This window comes from Vanacampus margaritifer, chromosome 4, assembly GCF_051991255.1.
Source record: "Vanacampus margaritifer isolate UIUO_Vmar chromosome 4, RoL_Vmar_1.0, whole genome shotgun sequence".
Lineage (NCBI taxonomy): Eukaryota > Metazoa > Chordata > Actinopteri > Syngnathiformes > Syngnathidae > Vanacampus > Vanacampus margaritifer.
This window is the reverse complement of record NC_135435.1, coordinates 32302771-32326514: the sequence shown is the minus strand read 5'-3', so window position 1 is coordinate 32326514 and position 23744 is coordinate 32302771. Positions and strand designations below refer to the sequence as shown.

Genomic DNA, 23744 nt, shown 5'->3' with positions numbered 1-23744 from the left:
AGATGCTTTGTAGACTCATTAGGTCTATCTTGGAAGTATACGCTTAGCAGTAGACATTTGCTAGTTTCGACTTGCTTGGACAGTCGACACTTGGTGTAGTGAGAACTTGTTAGTAGAGACTTTCTTGTGATAGCTCCTGTTTGTTGGAATGTGCACTTGTCATGGAAAGGCTTCGACAACAACTACAGCTGCTGTACATTCAAAGAATGAAGCATCAATTGACCAAGAAGAGTTTGCATCATCATATCAAATGGCAAAATAATTGAGGCTGAGCAAGCAAAAAACAGGAAAATGTTGATTTAGAGAAGGAAAGAAAAGTGCCTGTCGTGATCGGGAATGACGCGAATTGTGGGGCTGTCGCGTTTGTTGTCCTTTTTTGTGCGCCGAAAGTGGATTTTCCTGCAATCAGCGTTTATGAAATCTCCGTCATGCATTAAAGACGACTAATCGGGATTACTGAGGCCGCTCAGTCAGCGCGCAGCGCGCGGCCGTCCCGGATTGCCAGAGACGGCCGAACGCGACGCAGGTTCAACACAGAGAGGCTAGGACGGTGAGGCCGAGGGACAAGTGAAGACGTCCCGAAGACGAGATGATGGACAGCAGAGGGAGACGAGGAACCAGCGGCTCCTTCAAGCGCTCGTCCATCAAACGAAGCGCCTCGTCTGCATCGCAGAGGGTAAGTCAAACATTTGCAAGATATTTTGCGGTGTGGACTGACTGCAAACCTGACATTCCTTGACGTGGTAGGACAGACATGGTAGTAGACACTTGAGGCAACTTTATGCCTTGAGAGACAACGTGACGTCCTCTGTGACAACTGGCAGTCCTTGCAGGCAATCTGAGCTTTCCCAGATACAACCTGAAGTCCACAGGACAACGTGACCTTCTTGGAGCAACTTGGATGTCCTTGGTGACATGTTTAGAGGCAACTAACTTCAAGTCCAAGACACTCAAAGACAACTTGAAATCCTCGGTTAAGAGACAATTGAAGTCCCATTTGATGCCCTCGGCAACTCAAGAGACCACTTGAAGTCCTTGTGGCCAACTTGCGGTACTTGGAGATGACCCGTTGTCCCCTGGGATAACTTTTGCACAAATTGAAATCATCGGAAATAACTTCAAGTCCTCAGAAACAAATTGATGTCTCCAGAGAGACAACTTCAAGTCCCTAGAGACAATTTGTTGTCGACAGTGACAACTTGCTGTCTTCAGAAACACATCTTAGGAGAGCTTGAGTTTCCTGGAGACACATTTGTTGTTTGTAGAGACAAATAGATGTCCTCAGAGGCAACTTTGGGACAACTTCAAATCCTTGGAGACAACGTGTTGTCTACAGAGACAAGCTAGAGACAAATTGCCATCCATGGAGACATCTTGCTTGTTTTGTGAGACAACTTGAAGTCCTGTGAGATAACTTGTCTCAAAGGACACCAATTTGACGTCCTCTGAGACAACCTTCGTTGTACCTTTTATAATCCTCAGAGACAACTTGAGGCGTCACTGGTCCAAGTCGCAATGCTAGACAAAAAGAAAACAAAATGTCCTCATGCTGAGGAAGTAAGGCTTTGATTGACATTTATTCACACTGCACAAAAATTAAAAATGTACATCCATACTCTGTATATACGTACATGATGTATATGCGCTGTACATGTATGTAGAAAGAGTGTGTGTGTGAGGATAAAGACAATGTAAACGAGGCTTAAGTAACGTTCATGTTAATCCTCCATTATGCAGAGTGCAATGTCACGCCGTGTGTGTGTGTGTGTGTGAGCACAATGAAACATTATCATAGTGATTTAAAAGCTGAGCAGGATTATTTATTTTTTATGATTATTGTGTAAGAGGATTGGAACCATCAAGAAATGGAAAGCTTCACTCTCACAATAATTAGTCAGATTGTTACACGCACGCGCACACGCACGCACACACATTCGTGTGTTGCAGCAGCAGGCAATTTATGAAAGAGAAATTGATGAAAAACATTTGGATTGATTTGCTTCGAAAGCACTTTTGTGTTGTGCGCTGGCAAGTTGGTCCAATAAACGCAATGAAATACGATGCCACAAACGACACATTTTTCAACCAACGCTATTTGCGGCCGATACGGACCAGGACATGCAAATGATGTGACCTGACCGAATGTCATCTGCTTTCAGCTGCAGAGAGCTTGGATCGAGAAAACCTTCCAGAAGAGACAATGTGTGCACATCATCACCGGAAAAGACGTCAGCAGGTACGCGCACGCACACAAATGCCGGCACAAAGTCCGCCGGCACAAAGTCCGCCGGCACAAAGTCTGCCGGCACAAAGTCCGCCGGCACAAAGTCCGCCGGCACAAAGTCCGCCGGCACAAAGTCCGCCGGCACAAAGTCCGCCGGCACAAAGTTTGCCGGGACAAAGTCCGCCGGCACAAAGTCCGCCGGCACAAAGTCCGCCGCCACAAAGTCCGCCGGCACAAAGTCCGCCGGCACAAAGTCTGCCGGCCATCTTCTTTGCCGGAAATGTGCCAAAATCTTGGACAGCTGCACAAACCAAGTAGAAGAAGAAGCGGAGGACCAAAGCCAGGAGGAGGAGGGTTCACACCAAATGGGCCCACCTGCTGCCTGTAGCGTCCCTTCTTTTTTCAGCAGATTTGAGCGAGGCCCGGTTAGGATTGGAACGGTGAATTGGATGTGATGTGACCGGTCGCTGTTTTCCTGGCAGGTGCGGCTGCGGCCATCCAGTGGCGCAGCACTCGGCGGTCCCGGCACTCGGCGTCCGGGAGGAGGAAGGCGAGACGGACGGGCCCCTGGTGCGATTGGAGGTCCGGCCTCCGGAGCGCTGGACCCCCCTCAAACACACCCGGGCCTCCCCCACCGACGCGTACGGCGTCATTGAGTTCCAGGAGGGAGGACACGTCAACAAGGCCATGGTACGACGCTATGCGCCAAATCCGCCAAATTCAAACTTTTGCTCTCCACCAGCGCCGATAGGGACCGGCGGGCCGCCCCGGCCGCTCGCACCTGATGGGTACATTTCATGTGTCTGGCCGCAGTACATCCGCGTGTCGTTCGACTCCAGGCCGGAGTGTCTGCTGCAGCTGATGGTGAAGGAGTGGTCGCTGGAGCTCCCCACGCTGCTCATCTCCGTCCACGGCGGCCTGCAGAACTTCGAGCTGCCCCCCAAACTGCGGCAGGTCTTCGGGCGAGGCCTCATCAAGGCCGCCGTCACCACCGGGGCCTGGATCTTCACCGGCGGCGTCAGCACCGGTAAAGTCAGCCTGCCGCTTCCCCGTGGCTCAAATAGTCTCGCCAGAAATAACAAACTTCAAATGCAAGACTTCATCTCTGGATTTTGCTAAATGAGTTTTTGTTTATGGCCACACACAAAAATGTCTTCAAGTTTCGAATGAAAATGGATTCTCACCAAATTAACAAGCTGAGCATTCATCTCCCAATCATGTTTTTTTTTTTGTACTCTTAATTTTAGCCCCACCAAAAACATTAATGATATTTTTCCTCAAGATTGAGATGAAAACGCATACAGTGTATTTCAAAACCGGGTTTTCGTTTTTTGTCCTAAACACACACACACCAACTTATTTGGTTTTGGACTGGAAAAATCATTCCACAAACACCCCTCGACCTCCAAATTCAAGATTTGATCTCCATATTTAGTAAATTGGGAAAATATTTTTCTTCAAGTTCCAGATGAAGAAAATAATTTCACACAATCAATGAGGTCCAAATTTAAGATTTGTTCCCAGAAGATTGCCAAATTTTATTACCACCAAAAATGTGAAAAATATTTTACTTTAAACTCTGGATAGAAAAAAAAAAGTCTCACAACATTAAAATGTTTTTGTTGTAAATGAAAATGACAACCGGATTAACGACCTCCAAATTGAAGACTTTTCATTTCATAATTTTGCATTTAAAAAATGTAATCCCACCAAAAACGTTTTTTTTTTTAACACACAAAAAAGCTCTGGACAAAAGAATGTCTTCTTTTTCAAACTTTTTATCCCCAGAAAAAATATTTTGACTCAAACAAAAGACAATCTCAGAAATTATGTGACTTTTTGTTCTCAACACAATAACAAAAACAAAAAAATCATTTTTGTCTTGGATGAAAAAAATAATTGACCTCCATATTTAGAAAACATACAATATTCATTTAATATTCCAAATAATCATTTTTTAACTTGTTTAGTGTAATTCTACTTGTATAAATGATGTCACATGTGCATTTTCCAGATTTGCCTCCCAATGCCAATTGGAGGCAAATGTTTGTGCTGAAACGTGTTTTTGAGCTGCGTGCGTTTGTTTGCGTGTGCGCGGCAGGCGTGATCCGCCACGTGGGCGACGCCCTGAAGGAGCACTCGTCCAAGTCTCGCGGCAAAGTGTGCGCCATCGGCATCGCGCCGTGGGGCATCGTTGACAACAAGCAAGACCTCCTCGGCACAGACGTGAGAACGCGACATTCGCCCGCCCGCCGCTCACTTTTGCGATCGGAAATTCACAACCGGGATTCCATTCCATGCGCGTCTTATTACAATTAACTCCATTGACATTTTTCTTTTCAAAGAACATTCATTTGCTTTTCCTCATGTTGACCAATTCATCACATTATCGTCCGTTTTTTCAACATTCATGTTTCTCTTACAAGTCATTACAAATCTTCTTAGTTTAGTCAATTATAATTCATTCATAATCATGAATTCACATTTCCATTTGACAATATATTGTATTGAAAGTATTATTGCAAATGACCTTGATTTGATTTCTAATTCATCCTTCAATAATATTTCAGAAATAATTGCTTGTTCCTTTGAAAAAAAGGAATACACGTATTTGATTTTGCTTAAACTGAGCAATTCATCACTTATTCATATGTCTTTTAAATGATGAATTCACAAAAATCTATTCGGTTTGTGAATTTGTAACTATTGATTCATAATCAATTTCAACTACAATTATTACATTTCTGTTTTTATTTTATTTATTTTTTATTTTTGAGAGTATTGTTCATTTGGTAATTTTACCGATTTGTCCTCATCATTGCTCTCTTTTTATTTCTTTTTATTTTTGATTTTGTATGTGCACGTGCATGCGTGCGTGCGTGTGTACTCATTAGTTCACCTAAAAGCTCTTCAAAATCCCATAACGTTCACCTAAAGCGAATACTTCAGAATCCGGCTGGGGTCGTGAGGTTGTCAGGAGAGCCGAGGAAGGATCAAAGAAAGGAAAGTGAAATCCAGCACCGACCAGACATGACCTACTACCCACCGGGTAGTCTTTCACCAACCCCAGAAACATCTATCATAATCATATATAACTATTACAATTTAGTAATAACTCATTTGAAAAAGTTATTCTTATTTTCAATATTTTATGGGTCTATTATACACATTTTTAGAGATTTTTTGTACTTAATGTATTTTTTTTTTACAATTTATTTAATCCATCCCTCCCAAAAAGTTGCGCCAAAAATGTGCCTTTTTTTTGTTGTTGCAGGATTTTTCTCCAGTAGTCTGCTTGTAATTCATATTCATTCTTCATTATGTGCATCTTTTCTTTTCTTTTTTCTAATTAATCATCCAATGAATTGCTCATTGGAATTTGATGGTAATCCATCTGGTCCGAGCGCCAATATTGAATTTTGCTCACTCACTTGTGAATGTGTGAAGGTGCGTTTTTTTGTTTTGTTTTTTTTTTCCCGCAGGTGTCGCGCCCGTACGGGACGATGGGCAACCCGCTGAGCAAGCTGGCCGTGCTCAACGCCAGCCACTCGCACTTCATCCTGGCCGACGACGGCACCGCCGGCAAGTACGGCGCCGAGGTGCCGCTCCGCCGCCAGCTGGAGAAGCACGTGGCGCTGCAGAAGATCAACACGCGTGAGTCCCACACGCGACCTGCGCCACGGGGCCGACGACACTTGATTGATGTTCACGATCTCTTTTTTTTTGTATTTATTTTGAATTTTGCCACTTTTGCTCTTCCATATTTTATAATCATCCAAGAGTCATTTCTTCCGTGTTCTCCCATGATGACAATTCTGCAGAATGTGAGGGGTGTGCTGACTTTTGTCAGATACTTGTTTGACAGAAGTTGACTCGGTCCAATCCCAAAGTGCTTTTCTCCGGCCTGCGTGCTTGCGCAGGTCTTGGTCAAGGGGTCCCCGTGGTGTGCCTGATCCTGGAGGGGGGCCCCAACATCATCTCGGTGGTCCTGGACAGCTTGCGGGAGGACCCCCCCGTCCCCGTGGTGGTGTGCGACGGCAGCGGCCGGGCGTCCGACATCATCTCCTTCGCGCACCGATACTGCCACCCCGACGGGTCAGTTGGCGCCGCGTTAAGCAGGCGGACGCTTTGCCTTTGGTTTTGCTGGGGAAAAAATTCTTGGTGTCATTTGAGGTCAGTTGAGGAGCTTCATTTAGACAAAAGTGAGTTTTGCTACTTGCGGCAGATGGCGGCCGATGGCGGCAAAGCGCTACTTTTTTGAACGGTAACAACTTCCAATCATTCAAATCCTCATTTAGTCACGTGAGTTGATTTTCAATTACAAGGAAATTGTTTGTGGTTATTGATGTCACGAGACAAACGGCATTTGTGGCAAATCCAGGTCCAAAAAGTCAAAACCCTGCCACAGTGCTGCTAGCTAGCGCACTAGCTCACTAACATATAAACCAGCACCATGGGAGCTAGCTAGCTAGCATCAGGGGCCAAAGGCAAAGTGTGGCAGGCGGGGGTTTTCCTTTTCTGGACCTGGCTTTGCCACCTGTGGATTTGCGATGTGGCTAACGTTGCTCGGCCATGTTTGAGGTCGGTGAGCGAGGGCGTGAAGGAGCAGCTTCTGGTCACCATTCAGAAGACGTTCAACTACGGCCGCAGCCAAGCGCAGCAGATCTTCCTCATGGTCATGGAGTGCATGAAGAAGAAAACTCTGGTGGGTCGCACGCACGCACACACGCACGTTACCTCACGCGCACGCACGCACACGCAGCTTGACGGCTAAAGATGCTCCGGCGCCTAAATTTGTTTGACGAGGGCCGGTGGCGCATGGACGTATACCGTCTTAGGCGGCCATCTTGCGTTGCCACTCACTAAGCCTGCCGAATTTGAATCCATCGATTTCTCGACGTCTTTGTCACATTCCTTTCTGCCTTCACGGCGAAAATGCCACCGTCGAGTATGACAAGCGCGACGTGTACATTTCATTGCTAAGAAAAAGGCTTTTAAAGGGATACTTGATTCATTGAGCAATTTTCAGCAGTAAAAAGTTGATCTTTTGAATTCAAGTGCTAATTCATTATTTTTCATGTACAATTATGACCTTTAAAAACGGATTTTTTTCGACTGAAGATGACGTCACCCGTGCGGAAGCGGGTAACGACCAATCATAGCTCAGTTTACTGACCAAACCCAGAAAACAGTCGTGACCCGCACGGGTGATGTCATCTTCAAGCAACAACAAATTCGTTTTTAAAGATATTAATTGTACATGAAAATGTATGAAGTTATCTCATTCGTTCTGGACAAAATATGAATGCTGAAAAAGGTTCAATGAGTCAAGTATGCCTTTCATTTCCTCTTTTGTTTTTGGGCTACTCCAATATTGGTCTGCATCATGTGGTCAGATCCTTACAATCAAACTTTATATGTTTCAAGATAAAAACAGAAATTCAAGCCCATTAGGAAAAAAAATCTTCACAACCACAATTCACGATATTGAGATCATATCATGTGAATGATTGAGGCAAAGGTTGACGTTGGCGTTGGCGTTGGCGAGCTCCTCGTGTAAAACAGCAAAAAAAACGAAAGTTGTCAGGAACTGTGGCAACGTAAGATGGCTGCCTTCTGGCTTCAGCTGTTGCCAGTCCGCTCATATCGAAGCTCGTGGCGGGGGTCGCGGATCAACGCCATTTCATCTGACAATTGATCCAAATTGGAAATTGCCAAAATTGCGATACATAACGATACATCGAAAATGGATTTCAACTGCTTACCATGTTAAAAAAAAAAAAAAAAAATGTAATCAATCAATTTGCAATTTTAAGACAAGCTCAGGTTAAATGCAGATGTGCAAAGTAAAATTTTGAACACAAAAGGATTTGTAATGATAACAGTCAAATTGTGCATTTATTTATTTTCATGTTTAACAAATCACTGATAACGAGACAAAAATGGAGTTAAAGAGTCCAACATTTTATAATAATAAATAACAATAAAGAAACTAAATGAGGGGCTTTACTATCCATAACCAATTCCAAAGATTTACAAAATAATAGAAAGTCATTTTTTGCAGTGTAGGAAGTAGAAGCTAGGAAGTGTCATTTGCGGTGTCGGGTGAGAGTTAAGACCAAGCAAGCCTTGTCGATAGTTCAGAACTTGCCAAAATCTGATGAGACCTTTTGGGTCTTGTGTCTTTTCTTTTTTCTTGTGTCTTGTTTGACAGCACCGTTCTGGTTTGTGCGCTCAGTTTGAATTCATAAAGAAAGCAAAAATAGAAAAGCACCCAAAAAAAAGCACCGGGACCCGCGTGCGGACCGGCCCACACGTTGCAAACAAAAAACCAGCCGATAAAATGTGCTGTGTGCTTTCAGATCACGGTGTTCCGGATGGGCGGCGAAGGCCAGCAGGACATCGAGATGTCCATCCTCACGGCGCTTCTCAAAGGTCAAAGTTCAGCATCATGTGACACCTCCACAGCGATTGACGGTCTGACGAGCGTGCGCGTGTGCGTGCAGGCACCAACGCCTCGGCGTGCGACCAGTTGAGTTTGGCTTTGGCGTGGAATCGCGTGGACATCGCTCGCAGTCAGATCTTCGTGCACGGACACCACTGGCCCGTGAGCGCGCACACGCACACACACAAGCGGTCCACTTCCTGGGTTTGTGCTCTAGCCCCGCCCCTGCACACCAACGAATGCCATTTCTCAAGCCTGTTTTACTGAATGAAAACTAGCCAAATAAGTCAAATTGAAAAAGCAATAACATTTTTGACACTTGTAGATGACTTTATTACACAATTCTTAGTGACTATTTTTATCTTGACAAATAGTCATATACGTATAACTAAATACATGCGTATAAAACTACATCCATATATAAAAAATAAAAATAAAAACTAAAAACTCAAACCATTCAAAACAAAAGGAAACATCTTCCTTGAGTAAAAGTCACTAAATGTAAGACGCAAATCCAAAGTAACTATAATGCAAGATCTTAAACTTTGGTCTGGACTTGAAATGTGCGTTGGTGTGCAGCCGGTGAGCCTGAGCGAGCGTCCCAAAAGCCCGGCGGCGACCCAGCGCGCGGCGGCATCGGCGCCATCGGCGGCATCGGCGGCGGCCAAAGGGAAAGCTCGAGGGAAGAAAGGAAAAGCGGGCAAGGTCAAAGCGGAAGCCCCGGAGGAGACGGACCCCAGGAAGCTGGAGCTGCTCGGCTGGGTAAGACCGTGGTCCGGCCGCCGCCGCCGCCGCCGCCGCCGCCGCCTTCACTAATAAGGATGACGACGCTGTGGCAGGTGAACTCTCTGGAGCAGGCCATGATGGACGCCTTGGTGTTGGACCGCGTGGACTTTGTCAAGCTTCTGATCGAGAACGGCGTCAACATTCATCACTTCCTCACCATCCCTCGTCTGGAGGAACTCTACAACACGGTCGCACACGCCTGATTGACACTTGAATGGCACGCGACACATGACCAGACTGAGGGCAGACATGCGTGACGTGACGCGCGGCACACATGTGATTGCTGCTTGTCACGTGTGACAGCCACGTGACGTGACTGACATGCAAGTCATGTGACACGCGACAAACACGGAACTGAAACGTGGCTTGTGACTGACACGTGTGCCAGACTCAGGTGACATGAGAGTGACATAACTAACGTTATGTGACACGTGACTGACATAAGCAACACTTGACTGATCCAAATGACACAACTGACACGTAATGTGATGCATGAGACGACTTGACTTGACTTGACTGACACGTTTCCCCGGACACGAGACACATGACTGAGCAGTCAATTATGTCCAACGTGCAAGATATGTGACAGACAGACAAATGTGACTGATGTGTTGACATGCTTGCACAACATGTGCCTGACATGGGTGACGGACACATGTGACATGACTGATTCCTGTGACGGGTAACGTGGCTGACACTTGCCACATGAGACCGACACGTGACAGAATTACGCAACACGTGACTGACAAATGCCTCCACTGACACGTCACGTGTTCAACATCCATGATGTGACTGACAGATGTGACTCGCTCATGTGACAGATGTGACTGATATGTAACATGCTTGCACGACACGTGACTTACATTCGTGACGGACACATGTGACTTGACTGATTCCTGTGACATGTGTAACACGGCTGACATGAGAGCGACACGTGACACTTACGCAACACGTGACTGACAAATGCCTCCACTGACACGAGACGTGACTGACACACGTCAAGATGTGACTGACAGATGTGATTGACATGCATGACTGATGACTGACTCATGTGACGTGACTGACACGAGTGTGACACTTACGACATGAGAGTGACATAACTAACATTATGTTACACGTGACGTGACTGACATAAGCAACACTTGTCTGATCCAAATGACACCCGACCCACGTGTAACGCATGACTGACGTGCGCCACGTGGCTGAAACGTTTCAAACGGCGTGAAAACACGTGACGTGATACATGACTGACACGTCTCCCTGGACACGTGACATATGACTGACAAGTCAATCATGTCCAACGTGCAAGATATGCGACGGACATGCTTGCACGGATTCCTGTGACGGGTAACATGGCTGACACTTGCCACATGAGACTGACACGTGACAGACTGACACACGTCACGTGTTCAACATGCAAGATGTGACTGGCTCATGTGGCAGATGTGACTTACGTGACTTGTGATCGACATTCGTGATTGGCACAGATGTGACTTATATGTGACTGACTCACATTTGATGCCTGAATGACATATTTTTGTGTGTCACTCACAACATGAGATTGACACTTGTGACATAATCAGCCCATAATTGGGTTATCGTCCCAAAAATCCGTATCAGGTGGCCCCTCGTCTCCACTGACACGCGATAGGCTTCACGTGACATGTGTCTGACACGAACCAATCGTGGGAAATGTAACTGGCACCTGTGACGCTCGGCTGACACGAGTGACACTTCAGGCTCCGCCTCCTTCGCTGACCTGATGGCGTACTTACTTCCTGCTTGTGCGCTTGCGTTGTGCAGAAGCTGGGCCCGGCCAACACGCTGCATTTTGTGGTGCGAGATGTCAAGAAGGTGAGTCACGCGTGATTGTCGCGACTGCAGTGGGTTGACGGGCGAGGTGATTTTTGTTCCAGGGGAACCTCCCTCCAGACTACCAGATCACCTTGATCGACATCGGATTGGTTCTGGAGTTCCTGATGGGCGGAGCTTATCGCTGCAATTACACCAGGAAGAGCTTCAGGGCGCTCTACAACAACTTGTACGGACTCAAGCGGGTGAGCCTCCGTATAAAACCTCTTTGGATTCCGATAAATATTTTGGCCTAGTACGGTGCGAAAACTCTTGATAGTTTTTTGAGGTGCCACTTGAAAGTTTGCCGCGCGCACCAACGTCGTTGCCCTTTTGTCTTCCAGCCCAAAGCCCTGAAGCTGCTCGGCATGGAGGTAACGGTCTCGAGCCCGCGCCGTCCCGAGGCGTGGCGGCGGCGAAGGGAGGACAAACGTTGTCCGTCTGTGTCACGACCTCCAGGATGACGAGCCCCGCCCCAAGGGCAAGGGCAAGAAGAACAAGAAGAAGGAGGAGGAGCTGGACATCGACCCGGACGACCCCGAGGTCAGCCGCTTCCAGTACCCCTTCCACGAGCTGATGGTGTGGGCCGTGCTGATGAAGCGCCAGAAGATGGCGCTCTTCCTGTGGCAGCGCGGGGAGGAGGCCATGGCCAAAGCGCTGGTGGCCTGCAAGCTCTACAAGGCCATGGCCCACGAGTCGTCCCAGAGCGAGCTGGTGGACGACATCTACCAGGACCTGGAGAACAACTCCAAGTGAGGACGCCGAGCGAGGGAGGGAGCGAGGGAGGGAGGGAGCGACGGAGGGAGGGAGCGAGGGAGGGAGGGAGCGAGGGTTCTTAATTTAGAGTTGTGACATTTTCATTTCAGTTACTTTTCATTTCATTTGGAGTTGTTTTTTTTAATTAGTTTTCAGAGTGGCTTTGTGAGTTTTTATTAGTTTTACTTATTTCACTCATTTGCTCCCTAAAACGTATACATACGTCCTATTTTAAATGTTTTGAGTGTCCCAAAGACGTATTTAGACTTCTTTTTTTTATGCTAGAGCATACAGAAGGCTTTGATGCAGCCTCTCAACTGCAGAACGGTTAAAGAAATGGTAGTTATTACACAAGCCAGCAGGTGGCAGCAGAGCAAAAGAGATCAACCAGGGGCCATGTTGACAAAACCCTCAGTTACTCAGATAGAAATAGACTTTTTTTTTTCTGCTGAAAGAAGAGACTCTAATGGTAGGTTTCATGTTTTTATAGCAATAGAACACAATATTCTGTGGGCCTTGCAAAATCAGGTAAAATCCAGCCAAACAGCCGGAGTGAAGGGTGTTGCTTCTGTGAAAATGGCTGGGTGTGAATGAGTTAAAAAATGCTTAGTTTTAGTATTAGTTTTTTTTTTTCTCTCTTTTTTTTTTTTTACGTGTATTACTTGTGCGCAGCGGTGGCAAATCCAGGTCCAGAAAGTCAAAATCCTGCCACAGTTTGGCTTTAGCCACTGATGCTAGCTAGCTAGCACCTTAGCAGGTAAACGAGCAGCATGGGAGCTAGCTAGGGAACTAGCTAGCACCCTAGCAGGTAAACGAGCAGCATGGGAGCTAGCTAGGGAGCTAGCTAGCACCCTAGCAGGTAAACGAGCAGCATGGGAGCTAGCTAGGGAGCTAGCTAGCTCCTGGGGTTAAAGCCAAACTGTGTCAGGGTTTTGACTTTCTGGGCCCGGATTTGCCACCAGTCTGCTTATGCGCAATATTTAATAAACGTCATGATAAAATGAAATAAATAATGCATTTCTTACCTAGCATTGCATTTGTGCTGGATTCGCAGCGACGTCATCTGAAGGCGCTTTTCTATTGGCCGCTGCTCGATGACGTCACTTGTGTGCGACACTTTGGAACGTCCTTTTTCCAGTTGAAATAAATCTACTTCAAATCACATTTCAAATCATCTTCAAAGGCTCATGCATTAAATGAATGACCAAAGACTAAAACCAGGGACATTTTTGCCATAATTGTTGTAAACATAAAATGTAGTTTGAGTTAGTTTTCGTTTTTTGAAAAGCATTTTGGCTTAACGAAATTCCAATTTTACTTTTGGCTTTTTTGTCCGTTCTTCATGAACTAAAATCTCCTTGGGATGGAGGAGGCCTTGTGACGTTTGCTTTCCTTTGCGGTGGGCAGAGAGTTCGGCCAGCTGGCCTACGAGCTTCTGGACCAGTCGTACAAACGCGACGAGCAGGTGGCCATGAAGCTGCTGACCTACGAACTGAAGAACTGGAGCAACTCCACCTGCCTCAAGTTGGCCGTGGCCGCCAAACACCGCGACTTTATCGCGCACACCTGCAGCCAGATGCTGCTGACCGACATGTGGATGGGATGTCTGCGCATGGGCAAGAGCAACAGCCTCAAGGTAAGCGCGCCAGCGGGCGGCCCACAAGCGAGCACCTCAAAGGCGCCGGCTGCTTCTTGTCATCGCTGTCCAGTTGACACTTGGCTCGAGTCGTGATCTGTTTCCATTGACAAGTAATCAATTAGCACATTTATTGACAACTATTTTCACTCGTTTGCTCCCAAAAACGTATAAAAACATTCTATTTTAAATGTGTCCCAAAGATGTATTTATAGTTTTTTTTCTTTAATGCTAGAGCAAACCGAAGGCTTTGATGCAGCCTATGGACTGCAGAGAACAATGGTAGGAATTACAAAGACGGCCAGCAGGTGGCAGCAGAGTATAATCAAGGCCATGTTGCAACAAAGCTCATTTACCCACAGTTCTAAACAGATTTGTGTATAATGATGAAACTTAGTCATATTCTAATAACGAAACGAATAGAAATATGTTTTTTCCTGATGAGACTCGAATCTTTCTTTTGGTGGGTTCCATGTTTTTAGAGCAATAGAACACAATATTCTGTGGACTCTGCAAAATCCAGTAAAACAGCCAGGAGTGAAGGAGGTTGCTTCAGTGAAAATGGCTGCCAGTCAATGAGTTAATAATCGAGTAATTGTTTGGAGCCTTTTTTTTTTTCATGTAAAATTGTGCCAATCCTCTGATTTCAGAATTTCAACAGTATATTGTTGACTGATTTCTGTAGTCCTTCATGAAAGAAGACGATCACATCTTCTGTGTTTAATCAAAATAAGACGTTTGCAAACATCTGTTTTTACTTTGGAAAATGACCAAAGCAGTAACATAGTACAACATCAATCCCCGCTTTTTTTAAATCACTGTATGAATTGTGTTAAATCCTCTTCCCCATCCAGTGAACTCTAAACCGTGTTACAGAGACTGAACAGGCACGTTCTCTTTTTGTTGCTTTGGCACAAACTTTCTTTTGAGAGTTTTTTTCCATCAACGTGCAGTGTCTCATTCATTCCCTGGACCAACAGCGCCCCCCTTTGCCAAAGTACATCACTGCAAGCCTCTATCCCCCACACGGCCACACTTTGAACAGAGGTGGCAAATCCAGGTCCAGAAAGTCCAAACCCTGCCACAGTTTGGCTTTAGCTCCAGGTGCTAGCTAGCTAGCTAGCAAACTCCCATGGTGCTTGTTTACCTGCTAGGGAGCTAGCTAGCTAGCTAGTTAGCACCTGGGGCTAAAGCCAAACTGTGGCAGGGTTTGGACTTTCTGGACCTGGATTTGCCACCTGTGCTCTTTAAAGGGCCAGGCTTGGCCTGCGACACTATGAAGTGTGAAATAAACAACAATCACTGCTTAATAAACAGTAATTAGGTGGAAAATGCTTTTGTCATACACTTAAATGCAAAATTCAAATGAATCCAATTCATCGATTCTAAAAATAGTGACAGCACTACTTTTCAGATGACGTGGTTTGGTCTCATCTCAACTCAAGTCAAGCATGTCAAGTGTGCAATTTGCAGGTGATTTTAGGAATCGTGTTCCCGCCCGCCATCCTCCTGCTGGACTTCGGTCTGGGCGACGAGACGTCCTTCCACTCGTCCAAGGAGAACGAGGTGGCCAGGAGCAAAGACGATGACAACAAGTCCGGCAAAGTAGGAGAACCGCAATCTCCTGGTTTTGCTTCCTAGCGTTGACGGCACGCTCCACTTTTTGTCTCCAGGACGCCGCGTCCAACGTGGACGCCGTGTCCAAGAAAGGAGACGAGGAGGACAACCAGAAGAAAGGCGGCAGGAGGGTTCCCATCGGCAGGAAGATTTACGAATTCTACAACGCACCCTACACCAAGTTCTGGTTCAACACGGCAAGTTCAGTCCGTTTCAGGTCCTTGTCCGACTCTTTGGTCTTCTCTAGTTGTTCGTAGACAAGTTAACAAGCTACAACCGGGGCGTCCTCGTATACAGTCACTATCTTTGAAGCAAAACTGTTACTAGTGACATGACTAGACGTGACATTTTGAGTTGTTTGCAAATCGAGCGCACGAGCACTACTAGTAGCTTGTGGATGCTAACTTGTGTTCAGTTTTGCATCGCTAGTAACATTTCATCAACCACTGCTCGTCGTGTGTATTAGTGGCTCTACTAGTGGCTTGAGTCGCGCTACTAGTGAGGACAAAGAGCACGCGAGTTTGCGGAATGCTTGACTTCCAAAGAATCCTTTTTGCCGTTCTCAGATCTCGTACCTGGTCTACCTGATGTTGTACAACTACATCATCCTGGTGAAGATGGAGCGCTGGCCTTCGCTCCAGGAGTGGATCGTCATCTCCTACATCATCACGCTGGGCCTGGAGAAGCTCCGACAGGTTCGAATGCTACAGCAGACATAAAACGCACGCACGCCAGCTGCAGTGGGAAACACGCACGCACGCACGCACGCACGCGGCCCATTGTCACGTTGTCACGTTTGTTTGCTTTTGAAACGAATTTGAAACAAATGCGGCCGGCCGCCCCCCGTCCAGATCCTGATGTCGGAGCCGGGCAAGCTGAAGCAGAAGATCAACGTGTGGCTGGAGGACTACTGGAACCTGACGGACCTGGCGGCCATTTGCGTGTTTGTTCTGGGCCTGCTGCTGCGTCTGCACAACGAGCCCTACATGGGCTACGGTCGCGTCATCTACTGCGTGGACATCATCTTCTGGTACATCCGCGTGCTCGACATCTTCGGCGTCAACAAGTACCTCGGACCCTACGTCATGATGATCGGCAAGATGGTGAGCGCGTGCCAACGACCGCCACGACAATCCGCAACTGTTTGAAGAATCCAGTCTCATCGTTTGGAGACATTCTTTCATTTGTTGTTGTACTATGTTAGCGTTGCAGCCATTTTTCGTTGCGCGATGTCAGACGAGTACTATTTAGCAAACGCAATGCGAATCTATCCAATCAGATGATCGACATGCTGTACTTTGTGGTGATCATGCTGGTGGTCCTGATGAGCTTCGGCGTGGCCCGCCAGGCCATCCTGCACCCGGACGAGGAGCCCACCTGGCGCCTGGCGCGCAACATCTTCTACATGCCCTACTGGATGATCTACGGCGAGGTGTTTGCCGACTCCATAGACCGTAAGACTAGAATTCATAGTAAGGCTTCCCCGGGCGCCATTCGCTCCTTCACGCCAAATATTGACACCAACGCCGCCTGCAAATCGCTCACATGCACGTCACCTGAATGATTGATTGACAGCTACGTCATCACATGCACACACACGCTAACAACCATACTTTTACAAAGACGTAAACAGCCAACTGCACACACCTTTGTCTTTGTATCTTAGTGGGGACATCTCATTGACACGATGCATTTCCGAGCCGCTGACCCTAACCAAGTTAACCATCGCAATTGATTGCCTAATCCTAATCCCAACCAAAACCCAATTCAAACCTAAACTCTTAAACCAAGTTCTGACCCTCAAAAAGAGGTCTGGACTCGTGGGGACCACCAAAGTGTCCCCGCAAGGGCAAGTCATTGGTAGGAAAAAAAATGTCTACCGGCGTCATAATCCAGCAAAGACAAAGACACAAGCTCACACGCCACTCATCTGAATATAGGAGTGGATATTCCGATGGCCCGCACACAAGCCCTTGAAGCCACAGGGCGGCCATCTTGCTCCTCCCATCTCGCCAGCAGACTACTGTATCAACTATACTACAGATGAGACATATACAGATCGTAGGCTCTCAGTATGGGGGGGGGTCACTATTTTTTTAACAAGTTCATAAAAAATCAAATGTGCTGCTTTGAAGACCTCCTTTTTGGCATCTTTTGTTGAATTAGTTATAATTGTATAATAAATAAAATATATACAAGTTTCCTCCTGTAAACTCATTGACTGGCAGCCATTTTGACTGAAGCAACCCCTTTCGCTCCCGGTTGTTTGACTGATTTTGTAAGGCCCACAGAATATTGTGTTCTTTTGCTATAAAAAAAAAACATGGAACCTACCAAAAGAAAGATTAGGGTCTATTCCTTCATCGGGAAAAAAAAGTATATTTCTGTTATCCTTTTACAGCGATTAGCTTTAGAATATAGCTAGTTTCATCGTTATTCACAAATCTGTTGAAAACAGTGGGGGAAAGCGTTTTTTTTTTTCCAACATGGCCCTGGTTGATACTCTGCTGCCACCTGCTGGCCGTTTTTGTAACAACTACCAGTACTTCAAGCAGAGGCTGCATTAAATCCTCCTGGATGCTCTAGCATTTAAAATACAAAAAAAACGTATTCATGGCAATTTGTAAAATGTCCTCTTGTTTATGGTTAACAAATTAAAAACATCTCAAATCAAAGTACGGTCTCAAAACGTTCTCCATTTTGGATACTGTAAATGTATAGGATCGTATGGCGGGAAACGTTTCTTGGGAGGAGCAATATGGCGGCCTCGCAGCTTCAAAAGTCTTGGCCTATGGGCTATCCACTTATATATTCAGATCGGTGTCACTTGCAGCCAATTGTTGTGTCGTTTGTGCGGCAGTTAAGCCTCCAAGGCAGCAGGGGGCAGCAGCACCCCTTGTACTCTTGATGCCTCACACATGATGTGTTGTTTGGTGCTGTTGTTTTTATGGTGCGTTTGCGTTCCTCTTCCTGTTCAAACTGACTCCGCCTCCTCATCTTGCTCCTCCTCCTTTTCTTCTCTTTGTTGCCCTTCAGTTTACGCCATGGAGATCAATCGTAAGCAACAATAATAATGATCAATACTCGCACAATTACAAGAAGATTGTCACACACGGTTGTGTGTAAATGTGTGTGTGCGCGTGCGTCAGCTCCGTGCGGGGACAACATGTATGACGAGGACGGCAAGAAGCTGCCCCCGTGCATACCTGGCGCCTGGCTGACGCCGGCCATCATGGCTTGCTACCTGCTGGTGGCCAACATCCTGCTGGTCAACCTGCTCATCGCCGTCTTCAAGTCAGTACAGCATTCCGTCCGTCCGTCCGTCCGTCCGTCCGTCCGTCCGTTGGCGCTCACGGAGAGTAAACGTGTTGTGGCGCCGGCAGCAACACCTTCTTCGAGGTCAAGTCCATCTCCAACCAGGTGTGGAAGTTCCAGCGCTACCAGCTGATCATGACCTTCCACGACCGGCCCATCCTGCCCCCGCCGCTCATCGTCTTCCCTCACGTCTTCATCGTCCTCAAGCGGCTCTGCTGCCGATGCCTCCGCCGGCGGGCGCCGCGCCACGACGCCGACCGCGACGACACCCAGAGACGCCTCCGTAAGACTGCCCCCCCCCCACACCACCACTTCCTTCCTTACTCTGTACTTTGCAATTAGAACCAAAAAGCTGAGTGCAACAGTGGTCCAAGTCCAAATGTTTATCAACACCATCACTACCGCACAAAATGGACAAAATTTAGCTTGCCTGAAAGAAAAACAAACTGGGATGACGGGAAAGAGTTTAGTTCAACAGTGGTCCAAGTCCAAACATCCACCAACTCGATCAGTATTTCATCAAATGCTTTGGAGGAAGCTGAAGCCCGCTTTCAGGGGTGTGGCCAGCTTGATTGTCAACATCGACCAAGTTTGCTTGACATTCAGTGCAACAGTGGTCCAAGTCCAAACAAATCTCTCATCATTTAATAAAACTGTTGTTTTTTTTGGCCCAGTGTTACATCCGTGCACTTGGCTTAAAAATGACCAAAAAAGGAATTGGCCCACTCTAGTTCCTTTGTACCTTTGACAGAGGGAATTGGTTGATTTAAAAAAAGTGTTTTTGCGGGAGCGTGGCCATCTTTTAATTAGGAGTTGGCCCAATGTTGCACTGATGAATTTTAACAAATGCATGCCAAAAAATGTAACTTTAGACCAGTATTCATTTGAAAGTACTGCTTTTTCCTCCATTTTTTCTGCACTTGGCTAAGAAATGACAAAATGTGAGTTGTCCCTTTCGTTCTTTGTACCTTTGACTGAGGCTTCCTAATAGGAACAACGCTGATAGGAATAAAGCTAAACAAAAGTTTTAGTGTAGACAAATGCGTGCAAAAAATCAAATGAACTTTGGCCCAGTATTCGTTTGAAAGAAAAGCTTTTGTTCATTTTTTTCTGCACTTGGCTAAAAATGGAGCAAATTTGAGTTTGCGATTTGACACCACAAGCTACTTGGACTTGTTTCTTTGGCACGCCGACTCCACCAACAAAACCGCGTGGACGTCGACATAAGTGGCGAATTTTGTTACCCGTGGGCTGACGACGCGTGTTTTTTGCGTGTGCAGAGCTTCTGCTGGGCGCCGACGAGTTGAAGAGTCTCCACGAGTTTGAGGAGCAATGCGTGGACGAGTACTTCCGAGAAAAGGACGACGAGAAGCAGTCGTCCAACAACGAGAGGATCCGAGTCACCTCGGAGAGGTTCGCCGCCGCCGCCGCCGCTTTTCAACACGCATACGTCGCATCGTGCCACGGCTCCACACGTGACCAACACGCTGACTGCAACCTTGCTTGTTTTTCCCGCAGGGTGGAGAACATGTCCATGCGTCTGGAGGAAGTCAACGAGCGCGAGCACGCCATGAAGGCGTCCCTGCAGACGGTGGACCTGCGGCTGGCCCAGCTGGAGGAGTTCTCGGGCCGCATGATGAACGCTCTGGAGAAGCTGGCGGGCGTGGAGCGCTCCGAGCTGGCCGGCGCTCCCGCCTCCTTGGCGGGCGACGGCGCCGCCTCCCCGCGCCGCCGCGGGAGCTTCAGCAGCATCGACGGCGGCAGCCTCTACCGCTACCAGCTGGAGCAGGACCTCGCCGACGCCGCCTCGGTGGCCGCAAGTCTAGAAGGACGAGAGGGACGCGCCTGCGCCGGTAGGACGGCGTCCCGGTGGGGAGGGAGCGTGGGAGGGGAAGCGGTCGGAAAACAGGACAAAATCCGCATGCGAGCACGGGAAAGACGGGTCTTCAACGGAGATTTCCAACCATAATGAGAGTATGAAGTAAGACATTGGGTTTGGGATGGCACAACACTTGAGGGTTCCAAATGAGGGTTTCCGGACAAACTTCGGGTCATGTCTGAGTTTGGATGTCAAATGAGGGTTGGATAGTTTGAGTTTGGATTGGGGTTTCGAGTCAGGGTTTCAAATGAGCTTCTGATCAGTGGAAGGCTTTCAAGACTGTTTGGGTTCACATTAGGACTTTGAGACCACTTTTGGGTCCAGGATAATGTTAGGGTTTCTAGCCGGGCCAAGGTTTTAAGCCATAGTTGGGTGTTCAAATGAAGGTTTCAAGTCTGGGTTAGGGTTTTAAATCAGACCTCCTAGCCAGAGTTAGACTTTCAAGCCTTAGCTACACAGTACACTCTGTAGACTCTATTTAGACTGGGACCAAATAGACTCCGTTTTAGAGTCATATTTACACTTGGAAGAGAGTAAAATTAAGAATTGGAAAAAAATAAAAGTGACTCAAGGGTTGACCTTCAGCTTGAGAAACAGCCCATCTACTCCCTGAGCCACGCGTAGCTCCTGCTTTCTGCTAGTATATCGCTCATGTCAGCTGCAACTGATTCCATAAAATCTTCCGAACTCCAAGAGACCAAAAACCATGTCTTTAGTCTAATGGAGACCAAACAGTAGGAGGGGCATAGCTCAGGTGGTAGTGTGGCAGTCTGCCAAGCTGAAGGTTGTAAGTTCGTTCCTCAACCCTTGAGGGACTTTTATGTTTTTATTTTCCAATGTTTTATTTGACTCTCTTCCGAGTGTAAATCTCTAAACTTGAGTCTATTTGGTCGGTATCACGATTCATTAACCACGATATGAATCTATAAGTCAATTCTCTTCTGTTGAAAATACTCATCAGTAGTGAGTAGACGACAAATGAAGCTTCATGAAGCACTTGTGATACTTTTTGACTCCTCTAGATGGCACACTTTCTTTAAAGGTGCAAACTAAGCAACTAACGGACAGACGAAGCTTCATGAAGGACTTTTCGACTCCTTTTTTGTACATTTTTGCAAGTGCATCGTGAAGGTTCATGAAGCTTCATTTTCCCGTCACTACTCATCAGTCAACTTGTTCACTAAGATTTGTACATTTATCTGAAACTTCAGGCTTTTCCATGCTTAAAGTGTCAACCTTAACCCCAAGAAAGATGTTTTGTTGGATTTTTCATCAAAAATTGATGTTTAAACATCGATTCGGCCGCATATGGAATCAATGCGAGAATTGCGCACTGTAATATTGTAAGATATCGGCGAATCCATTTGTTTTTTTAACGCCATGGAAACGTTGACACCATCCTGCCCGCACCGCACCTCTCTTTCTTTCCTTCCAGGCGGCGTCCATTCGGCGCGGAGTCGCAGCCCGGACGCGGATCCCAACCAAGAGCCCAGTCGGCCTTCGTCCAACGTGGACATCCTGGTGTCTCCGTGCGAGAGCGCCGATGGCGAGGAGGCGGACCACGCGGACCACGCAGACGACAGGAAGTTCCCGGCGCTGCGCTCCAAAAGTCTCAACATCGACGGCGGCAAGAAAAACAGGTTGCCGTGCTCGCCGTCGCCGCATGTGGCGCCGCCGCGCGCCGCCGCCAGCCTCGTCGACCTCGCCCACCTTGATGCGCATCACCAGGAATCGAAATAATCACCCAAAAAGATGATTTCTGAATTTTTGGTTTGTTCTTGTTGTCTTCCTGCTCGCACTGACGAGTTTCACGACTTGTTTTGGGGATTTGCAATTCTTTCAAAGGGAAAAAAGAAGCCTGCCTGCTTCCTTAAAGGGATGCTCGACTCGTTCAGACATTTTCAACAGCAAGAAGATATTTTGTCAATAGTCAATGTGATAACTTCATTATTATTCATGAACAATTAATACCTTTGAAAAGAAATGTTTCCACTTGCTGCCGATTGAAGATGACATCACCTGTGCTGAGGAAGTCGGTAACGACCAATCGCGGCTCAAACCCAGAAAACAGGTGAGTCATGACTGGTCGTTCCCGACTTCCTGATCACAGATGATGTCATCTTCAATCCGCAGCAAGTGGAAACATTTCTTTTCAAAGGTATTAATTGTTCATGAATAATAATGACGTCATCACATTAGTTCTAGACGAAATATCTTCTTAGTGTTGAAAATGACTCAATAAGTTAAGTATCCCTTTTCAAGCAACCAAACGACCTCCTGACCTTCAACGACCTCCCGACTTTTCAAATGTGTGCGTGGACACCGAGAAATCCTCACGGCGGCTTGCGCTTGTCGGACTTGTGGCGACAACGTGGTTGCCGTGGTAACGGGGGGATGATTGACAACGCCGATCCCTGCAAAGACTTTTTGGGGATGTCATATTTATTTCAAGATGTCGTACGAGCTCTTTTTGTGTCGCGACAACTCGTCTACTCGTGTCGCGATCTTTTTCAGTAAGACGTGAAAAAGATGAATGAAAGAATTGTGGCAACGATCATGCGTGATTTTCCAAGCTCAAATATTTGCAACGACAGGGAAAAAGACACGCTTGAAGCTTACTTTCAAATACAATTGTTAAAGTTGAAATAAAAATCCAAACTGAAATCATCCACATGCAGAAACCTCAAATTGCAATTTGTTGTTTCAGCAGGAACAGAAAAAAGGAAAAGTTTCCGATCAAATTCATACAAGGTACAAAGTTGAATGTTGCGCATCTCCATCCTATTTTCGAAGACAATTCACGTGGATGGCCTGAAAGGGGCGTGGCAGACACACAGAGAGAGGCGGGGTTTGAGTGAGTGATAGTGCTCATTTCGTCAACACACATTTTTCACTGGACTAAAACCTTCATTATAAACAATAACCGGGACTAAATTAGTATGCGTGTTTGTCGACTAATGAAAACAAGGAAAATGTACGTCACTCAAATTCATGGACATTTTAGTTGATGAACAAAAATGATGTGATTTTGTCAAATCTTGTCTCTGCTGATCTGTCATGTGACGCTGTCATGTGACAGCCCCTTTCAAATCTGCAGCTCGCACTACATTGTGCTGTTTGTTTGCCCTCGATTCTCTGCCTGTAATCGTTTTTGTTGTGAAGTCGCACAAACAACTGAGCGTCAATTATATTAGCCACCTAGTTTAAAATGCTATATGCTAATTGAATAATAGCT

General features: G+C 46.6%; 1 protein-coding gene across 4 annotated transcripts; it reads left to right on the top strand.

Annotated features, from left to right (window-relative positions):
* The first annotated feature begins 270 nt into the window (after positions 1–270).
* LOC144050040 (transient receptor potential cation channel subfamily M member 1-like) lies at positions 271–22480 on the top strand. 4 transcript variants are annotated; one of them, XM_077562922.1, is made up of 28 exons: positions 275–676; positions 2160–2236; positions 2707–2914; positions 3038–3251; positions 4326–4450; positions 5707–5878; positions 6145–6319; positions 6806–6929; positions 8587–8659; positions 8731–8831; positions 9249–9431; positions 9509–9643; positions 11259–11309; positions 11372–11512; positions 11651–11680; positions 11766–12058; positions 13470–13698; positions 15172–15303; positions 15372–15512; positions 15882–16010; positions 16167–16418; positions 16595–16787; positions 18352–18372; positions 18465–18609; positions 18699–18913; positions 19911–20043; positions 20149–20483; positions 21945–22480. In XM_077562922.1, the coding sequence occupies exons 1-28, from the start codon at positions 590–592 to the stop codon at positions 22247–22249; spliced, it is 4419 nt and encodes a 1472-aa protein (XP_077419048.1). In that variant the 5' UTR covers positions 275–589; the 3' UTR covers positions 22250–22480. The 4 variants fall into 4 exon arrangements, 2 of the variants coding, with proteins under 2 accessions (XP_077419048.1, XP_077419049.1); XM_077562923.1 differs by having other exon boundaries at positions 277–676; positions 16595–16769; positions 21945–22479; XR_013293769.1 differs by lacking the exons at positions 19911–20043; positions 20149–20483; positions 21945–22480 and having other exon boundaries at positions 274–676; positions 16595–16747; positions 18699–18848.
* Positions 22481–23744: the final 1264 nt, after the last annotated feature.

Coding starts and splice junctions, on each gene's coding strand:
- LOC144050040 (XM_077562922.1), top strand. CDS start 590: ATGATGGACAGCAGAGGGAGACGAGGAACCAGCGGCTCCTTCAAGCGC. Junction 18,373..18,464: donor TTACGCCATGGAGATCAATC/GTAAGCAACAAT, acceptor CGCGTGCGTCAG/CTCCGTGCGGGGACAACATG. Junction 18,610..18,698: donor CTGCTCATCGCCGTCTTCAA/GTCAGTACAGCA, acceptor TGGCGCCGGCAG/CAACACCTTCTTCGAGGTCA.